This window comes from Equus caballus, chromosome 16 (assembly GCF_041296265.1).
Source record: "Equus caballus isolate H_3958 breed thoroughbred chromosome 16, TB-T2T, whole genome shotgun sequence".
NCBI classification, from domain to species: domain Eukaryota; kingdom Metazoa; phylum Chordata; class Mammalia; order Perissodactyla; family Equidae; genus Equus; species Equus caballus.
In genome coordinates, this window is record NC_091699.1 from 4955821 (window position 1) to 4965686 (window position 9866).

The window sequence follows — 9866 nt, forward strand, 5'->3', positions numbered from 1 at the left end:
ATTTGTTTTTATTCTTTCACCATCATTGGATTGTGGTGGCTTCTGTCTTTCAGCACTCTATATTCATTGCCTGTAAAGTGCTTGGAACATGTTCAAAACTTAATAGATATTTCTCAAATTCATGAAAGGTATACTCAGTAAAACAGTATAATGCATGACCTCTTGGGGGAAAATACTGAGAATGGGTCAAAAATGCCTAATCAGAGATTAACAGGGAATCAATTAAAGAGAAGAAATCCATGCATAAAATACTGACATTGATTTTTTTAATGCAAAATGTAGAAATCGTAGCATTCCAGCTATGGGAGTAATGCCATTTGTGTGAAATTAGTAATGTCATTTTCCTCTTTCCTGGTACTCAGTCCAGCCACATGGAACCAGGCAATGAAACAGGCATTTCAGGATTTCTTCTTCTGGGATTTTCAGAGGAATCAGAATTGCAGTCCTTCACATTTGGGCCTTTTCTCTCCATGCATATGATCACTGTGCTTGGAAACCTGCTCATCACCTTGGCTGTCAGCTCTGACTCCCACCTCCAAACACCCATGTACTTCTTTCTTTCCAATCTGTCATTTGTAGACATCTGTTTCACCTCCATCACCATCCCAAAGACGTTGGTGAACATCCAGATGCAGAGCAAAGTCATAACCTATGCAGGTTGCATCACCCAGCTGTACGTTTTTGTAATCTTCTCGGGGCTGGACATCTATCTCCTGGCTGTGATGGCCTATGATCGATTTGTGGCCATCTGTCACCCCCCGTACTACATGGTCAGCATGAACCATCAGCTCTGTGGAATCTTGCTTCTAGTGTCTTGGATCACAAGTGTCTTGCATTCTTTCTTACAAACCTCAATGGTGTTGCAACTCTCATTCTGTACACACATGGAAATCCCCCACTTTTTCTGTGAACTCAATCAGATGATCCAACTTGCATGTTCTGATACCTTTCTTAATAATATGGTTATGTATTTTACAGCTATGCTGCTGTGTGGTGGTCCCCTCCCTGGTATAATTTATTCTTACTTTAAGATAGTTTGCAGTATATGTGGAATCTCATCAGCTCAAGGGAAGTATAAAGCACTTTCCACCTGTGCATCTCACCTCTCAGTTGTCTCATATTTTTGTACAAGCCTAGGAGTGTACCTCAACTCTGCTGCTAGCCAGAGCTCACACTCAAGTGCAATAGCCTCAGTGATGTATACCCTTGTCACACCCATGCTGAATCCCTTCATCTACAGTCTGAGGAATAAAGAAATAAAAGGGGCTCTGAGAAGATTCTTTGGGATGGCAAGTACAAAAGGGCCAGTTATACTTGGGCAGAAGAAATGCCCAGGATTGCAGGACTCAAAGCCTCAGAGTCAGAATTGTGCTTCTTTAATCACATTGCAGAAGTAGAACCTGCCCTTTTGATTTATTTCCTGGAATTATCACTTTTTCAACTTCTTTGTACAATTTATATAATTTATTATGCTTTTCTCTCTCTCTGATATTTAAGAGGTTTTTTTCCTCCTTTTTTTCCTATTTTCCTAATTTATTCCCAACCTTTGATATGAAAACAATTGGAAATTTCCATTTATTTCATGGAATAACTTGATTGTTGTATGTGTTAGCTGTTGCTGCATAACTACTCAACACAAAATAAAATGGTTTAATATTATGTATATATTATCACATTGAATGGTATGGTGGGGAGTCATTCTGAGCTCTGTGGTGCCTCATAAATCTGTAACTAGGTGTGATTCCCCATGCTGTGTTTCTAAAGCTCATCCATGAATATCTGCACTGCTGTAGTGTTCTTTTTAAACCAAGTTAAGGTTATTTCATTCATTCTTATATCTATGATAATCTAGTTTACAGAAAAAAATAATTATCAAGTTAATTCCACTGCACTATAGCCATATGTAACACTTTTCTTTCTTCCCAGTTTGATGTATTAAACATGCTTCTTCAGAGTGACTCAGCTACCTGTGCCCTAGACCATACCCTGAGTCATGTGTCAGTAGAAATTTTCCTTTTAACTACTTTATGAGAGTATAATGACAAAATAAACTGCACATATTTAAAAAGCTCAGACAATAGAGGGAGTAGAGAGACTTTCCAGGGTGACACCAGCAAGATGGCAGTATAACATTTTCTAGTACCTGTCTGCTCCCAGAAACATCAAATTAAACAGCTATCCATCCACCAAAATACCTTTGCAGGAGTCAAGGATTCCAGATGATTGGCTAAAGCACCTTGGTGGATCAAATTAATAAAAAAGACTCATTTAAGAGAGTGAAAAGGACATTTTTATGTTACCCCTGTCATGCCTACCCCAAGCCTGTGTGGCCCATTGTGGAGAGAGACACTCTCTGAGGACAGTACAGTGAAGTGAGCACCTGACTTCACTTCAGACCCCAGTAGCAGACCAACCCTAGTGCCAGGCTAACCCCTCTGAGTCTAGGCTCCAGACCAAGTCCTATACATTCAGTTCCTGGTCTGCTCCAGCCTCAAGCCAGGACTCATGATCTCAGGCACCAGGCTGGCTCCACCAATCCAGGCTCCTAGCGCACTCAAACACCAGGCTGGACTCTGGTGCCCAACTTTCTGGCTCCACCTGGCACCAGGCTGACATATGTGTCTCCAGCCTCTAGCCAGCTCCCATGAACTGAAGATTCTGCCCCAGGTCCAGGCCATCCCCACGGACTGGATTGTCAAGTCCATTCCCAGGTTCCCTGGCACTTGGTTGGCTACTTTGGACTCATAATCCAGGCCTGACCACACATACCAATGTCCCATGCCCTTCATTGCAGATTCAAGAGCAAGAAATGTCCCAGTGAATCCAGGCTCCAGACTCTACCCCTAGTGATATCAGGTTCCAAACTGGACCCCAGGAATCCAAGCACCAGGCCTGTCACTTCCTGACTAAGTCACCAAGGCTGCCTACTAGAGCTCTCCAGAAGCACCCTTCTGGTGCACACAGCACCAGAGAGCCCACGCAGAATCTTTGACAGGCTGACTGTTGAAGGGCTTTGGACGCCAAAGCTAATCTGCCAAAACTGGAGATGTCTTTTTCCTCAAATGTGCAGACAGAAGATCAAGGAGACAAGCATCATGAATATTCAAGGAATATGAAACCACCCTGCAAAATAAAAAAGTTCTAATGACTGACCCAAGAGAAATAGAGATTTATAAACAACCTAACATTGCTCTTCAAAGAATTAAAAAAATATAGCAATGTCCAAATTTTGCAGAAATAAGGAGATAAATATCAGAGCAGAAATAAATAAAATAGAAAAACAATAGAAAATATCAACAAAAAAAGAGCTGCCTTTTTGAAAAGATAAAGTTGGCAAAGCTTTAGCTAGACTAACCAAGAAAAAAAAGAGATCATTCAAATACATAAAATTGGAAATGAAAGAAAAGACATTACAATGGCTACAATAGAAAAACAAAGAATCAAAGAAACTACTACAATTATACAAAATAAATTGGATAAGCTAGAAAAATAGATAAAATTCATGAAAAAAATGCAACTTACTAAGATTGAATCATAAAAGAAATATTTTTTAAAAACTCAACAAACAAATGAAGAGTAAGGAGTTTGAATGAGTAACGCACAACTTCCAAACAACGAAAACCTAAAGACCAGATGATTTCACTGGTGAAGCTTACCAAAACTTTTAAAAAGAATTAACACAAATCCTCTCAAACTCTGCCAGATAATTTAACAGAGGGGATCATTCCAAAATTTATTTCATGAGGCCAGCTTTACCCTGATTCCAAACCCAGACAAGGACACTACAAGAAAGGAAAACTAACTACATGTCAATAGTCCTGATTAATAAATGCAAAAATCAGCAAGAAAATCTCACACAATGAAGTGAACAACACAATGAAAGGATAATACATTATGATCAGAGGAATTTATTTATAGAATGCAAAGTTTTTCCCTGTAAGCAAACAGGTAAATGTGATACATCACATTGATAGAATTAAAGGTAAATACATATATATTTACCTTTATATATATATATATATATATATATATATATATATATATATATATATATATGACAATCTCAATATATGCAGAAAATGCTTTTGGGAAACTCAATATCCCTACATGATAGAAACTCTCAACAAATTTGGTATGGAAGGGTGATACCTCAAAATAACGAAGAACATATATGACAAGTCACATCTAACTTAACAGTGAAAGGTTTAAAGCTTCTAAGATCAGGAACAAGACAAGTATGCAAGTCCTGCCTCTCCTATTCAACATACTATTAGAAGACCTTGTTAGACAAGTTAGATTAAAAAAAAAGAAAGAAAGTGGTGCAAAATGGAAATGAAGAAGTAAAGTTGTTTCTGTTTGAAGATGATAGCATCTTGTGTATAGATGCCTAAAGACTCCACAAAAAACCTTCAGAAGTAATAAATAAATTCACTTAAGTTTCAGGATAGAAAGCCTAAGTCCAAAAATCAGTTGAATTTCTATACACCAACAATGAACAATATTTCTGAAAAAGATAATGAAAAAATTCATTTACAGTAGTATCAAAAGCAATAAAATACTTAAACATTATTATAACCAAGGAAGTGAAAGATCTACACACATAAAACTATAAGATATTGATGAAAGGCTTTGAAGCATACACAAGTGATGGAAAGAAATAAAAACTGTCCCATGTTCATGGATTAGATTTAATATTAAAATGCCTGAATACTGAAAGTCATCTATAGACTGGATGCAATCCATATCAGAATTCCAAAGCCATTTTTCACAGAAATATACAAATGATTCTAAAATTTGTATGGAATCACAAAAGATCCTGAATATCCTAGATAATCCTGAGAAATAACAAAGCTGTAGGCATCACCTTTCTCAATTTTGAATTTTCTTATCAAGCTAATTATTACAGTATAGTACTGACTGACATCAGCATCATGGCAGAGTAAGCTCACCCAGGACTCTCTCCCTTCCAACATACAACAAAAAGGAGTAACCATATTCCAACAAAAAAATTCTAATAGCACAGGAATCCTCAGAGACCCACAGAAGCCAAATGACAGAGGCCTGAGAGGCTGGAGCCCACCTCAGAGGAGATGGAATGAGGTGAGAGAGAACTTTGCTACCTCTATTAAAGACTGGGATAGCTGCCACTGGAGGCTCCATGAAGGAAGGAGCAGGGGAGGGGCCATGAGTACACATGATCACTCAGGAGTCTCACGCCATGCAGCCCAGAGGGAAGCCCTCTAATGGGGTGAAAACTTTCGCATGGAGTGACCTCGTCAAACCAAAACCCCAGGAGACCAGATAGCAAGAGCTGATCCGGAAACCTGGTCTGTGCTCAAGAGAAAGTGCCCCTCCTTGCCCAACCTGTGCTGTGCACCACCATCTCAGCTGAAGGCAGAGAGCTCACAATACACAGCTCTTGACCGCCATCTAGTGGCGACAGGCTGTAACTGCAACCGAATAATATCACCAGGGGGAAGACCCATGCTTCTTCCAGCATCCATCAATTCATCAAATCTCCAGACCACAGGGAAAGCAAGCATCCAGAATTATGCCCTGAGGACTCAGAAATAAGTAAACTAAATGACAATGAATTCAGAATAGCTATCATCAAAAATCTCAATGAGGTACAGGAAAACAATGAGAAACAAATCAACGAGTTCTGGAGCTACTTCACAAAAGAGATTGAAACTATAGAGAAGAATCAATCAGAAATACTAGAGATGAAAAATACAATGGAAGAAATAAAACAAAATGCAGAACCCCTGAATCTCTGTGTGGATGCCATAAATGAGCAAATCACCATAATCGAAGATAGACAGGTTGAATGGCTCCAGACAGAATAAAAGAGAGACTTAAGAATAAAAAAGTATGAAGACTATCTCAGAGGAATAGCCAAGTCAATGAGGAAATGCAATATAAGAATAATTGGAATCCCCGAGGGCTATAAAAAGGAGAATGGAGCAGAAAGTGTGCTCAAAGGAAGAATAGCAGAAAACATCCAAAATCTAGAGAATGAGAGAGAAATATTTGTGGAGGGAGATTTGGGTCTCCTAGATATGTCAATGTAAGAAGACCTACTGGAAGGCATATAGTAGTAAAACTGGCAAAAGTGAATGACAAAGAAAGACTACTCAGGGCAGCAAGGCAGCAGAAAATAACCTACAAAGGAACCCCTATCAGACTTTCAGCAGATTTCTCCACAGAAAACATACAAGCTAGGAGAGATTGGAATGACGTATTCTAAACCTTAAAAGATAACAATCTTCAGTCAAGAATACTCCATCCAGCAAAAATATCCTTCAGATATGACGGAGAAATTAAATCTTTCGCAGACAAACAAAAGCTAAGGGACTTCATAGCCACAAGACCCCCTTACAAGAAATCCTCAAGAAGGCCCTCATACCTGAAAAAAGAAAAAATGGGAGAAAGGGGTCACAAAACACCGAGTAAGGAGACAAATAGACAGCATCAATATAGGATAGCAAATATACAACTATAGCAATAGGATAAAGGGAAGGGAAACAGCAAAAACAAACACAATCTTATCACTTTAACCACAAACACAACACAAGTTGGAATAAGAGGTGGCAATAATAACTTAAGAAGGAAGGAGGAAAGAACTGAATCAGTTTAGGCTAAGGAAATAAGAGGCCACCAGAAAATGGACTATGTTATGCACGAGATTCTGAATACAAACTTCAGCATAGCCACTAAACTTAAAAACAGAACAGAGACACAAAAAATAAGTAAGGAAATAAGAAACTCCAGATGTCAATGGGTAGTCCAAAACACACAGGACAAGAAACAAAGGCAATGCAGGAAAACCAGAAAACGAGTGACAGAATGACAGCATTAAGCCTCATGAGTCAATAATCACCCTCAAGGTAAATGGATTGAACTCTCCAATAAAAAGACACAGAGTGGCAAGATGGATTAAAGAACAAGAGCCAACAATTTGTGGCCTCCAGGATTCACACTTCAGCTCCAATGACAAATACAGGCTCAGAGTGAAAGGGTGGAAGATGATAATCCAAGCTAATGGCAAAAAATAGAAAGCAGGTGTTGCAATACTTACATCAGACAAGTAGATTTCAAGATAAAGCAGGTAAAGAGAGACATAGAAGGTCAGTATATAATGATCAAAGGGACACTACATCAAGAAGAAATAGTTTTTATAAATAGCTATGCACCCAACACAAGAGCACCAAAGTTCATAAAGCAATGATTAACAAACCTAAAAGAAGATATTAAAAATAACACAATAATAGTAGGGGACCTCACATCATTGGACAGATCATCCAGACAGAAAATCAACAAGGAAACAGAATTAAATGAAAAGCTAAAACAGCTGGAATTAATAGACATATATAGAACACTCCATCCAAAAACAGCAGAATACACATTCTTCTCAAGTGCACACGGAACATTCTCAAGGATAGACCATATGTTGGGAAACAAGGAAAGCCTCTATAAATTTTTAAAAAATCGAAATAATAACAAGCATCTTCTCTGATCATAATGCTATGAAGCTAGAAATTAATTATAAGAAAAAAGCTGAGAAAGGGACAAAGATGTGGAGACCAAACAATATGCTATTCAACAAGCAATGGATCATTGAATAAATTAAAGAAGAAATCAAAAAACATCTGGAGACAAATGAAAATGATAAAATGCCATACCAACTCATATGGGATACAGCAAAAGCTGTATTAAGAGAGAAATTCAACACAATATAAGCACACGTTAACAAACAAGAAAAATCCCAAATAAGTAGCCTCAAATTGTACCTAACTGGATTAGAGAAAGAACAAACAAAGCCCAAAGTCAGCAGAAGGAGAGAAATAATAAAAATCAGAGCAGAAAGAAGTGCTACTGAAACAAAAAAGGCAGTAGAAAGGATCAATGAAACAAAGAGCTGGTTCTTTGACAAGATAAATAAAATTGACAAGTCTCTAGGCAGACTCAAAAAGAAAAAAAAAAAGAGAAAGCTCAAGTAAACAAAATCAGAAATGAAAGAGGAGAAATAACAGCAGATTCCGGAGAAATACAATGGATTTTAAGAGAATACTATGAAAATCTATATGCCAACAAAATGGATAACCTAGAGGAAATGGATAAATTCTTAGACTTTTACAATCTCCCAAAGCTAAGTCAAGAAGAAGCAGACAGTCGGAATAGATCAATCACAAAGAAGGAAATTGAAACAGCAATCAAAAGCATCCCAAAGAATAAAACCCTAGGTCCACATGGCTTTCCTGCTGAATTCTACCAAACATTCAAAGAGGATTTAATATCTATTCTTTTCAAGTTATTCCAAAAAATTAGGGAGGATAGAACACGTCCTAACACATTCTATGAGGCCAAAATCACATTGATACCAAAGCCTGATAAGGACATCATGAAAAAGGAGACCTACAGGTCAATATTGCTGATGAACATAGATGCAAAAATTCTCAACAAAATTTTGGCAACTTGAATTCAGCAATACATCAAAAGGATCATACATCATGATCAAGTGGGATTCATATTAGGGACTCAGGGATGGTTCAACATCTGCAAATCAATCAACATGGTACACCACGTCAACAAATTCAGAAATAAAAAACACATGATCATCTCAATAGATGCAGAGAATGCATTTTACAAAATCCAACAGCAATTTATGATAAAAGTTGTGAACAAAATGGGGATAGAAGGAAATTACCTCCACATAATAATGGTCATATATGACAAACCCACAGGCAACATCATACTCAATGGGCAAAAACAGAGCACCAGCCCCCTGAAAACAGGAATAAGACAAGGATGCCCTCTATCACCATTCTTATTCAACATAGTGCTGGAGGTTTTGGTCGGAACAATTAGGCAAGAGAAAGGAATAAAAGGAATCCAAGTAGGGAGGGAAGAAGTGAAACTCTCGCTGTTTGCAGATGACATGATCTTACATACAGAAAACCCCAAAGAATCCATTAGAAAACTTTTAGAAATAATCAACAACTACAGCAAAGTTGCAGGATATAAAATCAACTCACATAAATCAGTAGCATTTCTATACACTAATAATGGACTAACAGAAAAAGAACTCCAGAACACAATACCATTCACAATTGCAACAAAAAGAATAAAATACCTCAGGGTAAATTTAACTAAGGAAGTGAAGGACCTATACAACAAAAACTACCAGGCTTTCCTAAAAGAAGTGGAGGATGACATAAAGAGATGGAAAGACATTCCATGTACATGGGTTGGAAGAATAAAATGTCCATACTACCTAAAGCAATCTATAGATTCAATGCAATCCTAATCAGAATCCCAAAGACATATTTTACAGAAATAGAAAAATGAATCCTAAAATTCATATGGGGCAACAAAAGACACAGAATTACTAAAGGAATCCTGAGAAAAAAGAACAAAGCTGGAGGAATCACAATCCCTGACTTCAAAACATGCTACAAAGCTACAGTAATCAAAACAGCATGGTACTGGTACAAAAATAGATGCACAGATCAATGGAACAGAATTGAAAGCCCAGAAATAAAACCACACATCTATGGACAGCTAATCTTTGACAAAGGATCTAAGGGCTTACAATGCAGAAAAGAAAGTCTTTTCAACAAATGGTGCTGGGAAAACTGGAAAGCAAGATGTAAAAGAATGAAAATTGACCATTCTTTTTCACCATTCACAAAAATAAACTCTAAATGGATCAAAGACCTAAAGGTAAGACCTTAAACCATAAGGCTTCTAGAGGAAAATGTAGTCAGTACACTGTTTGACATCAGTATTAAAAGGATATTTTCGGACACCATGTCTTCTCAGACAAGGGAAACAATAGAAAGAACAAACAATGGGACCTCATCAAA

At 37.5% G+C, this 9866-nt stretch overlaps 1 protein-coding gene across 1 annotated transcript; it reads left to right on the forward strand.

Moving 5' to 3' along the window:
• Positions 1-371: 371 nt before the first annotated feature.
• LOC106781028 (olfactory receptor-like protein OLF4) lies at positions 372-1397 on the forward strand. The gene has a single exon (XM_023634965.2). It carries the CDS (start codon positions 372-374, stop codon positions 1395-1397), a length of 1026 nt encoding a protein of 341 aa, XP_023490733.2.
• The last annotated feature ends 8469 nt before the right edge of the window (positions 1398-9866 follow it).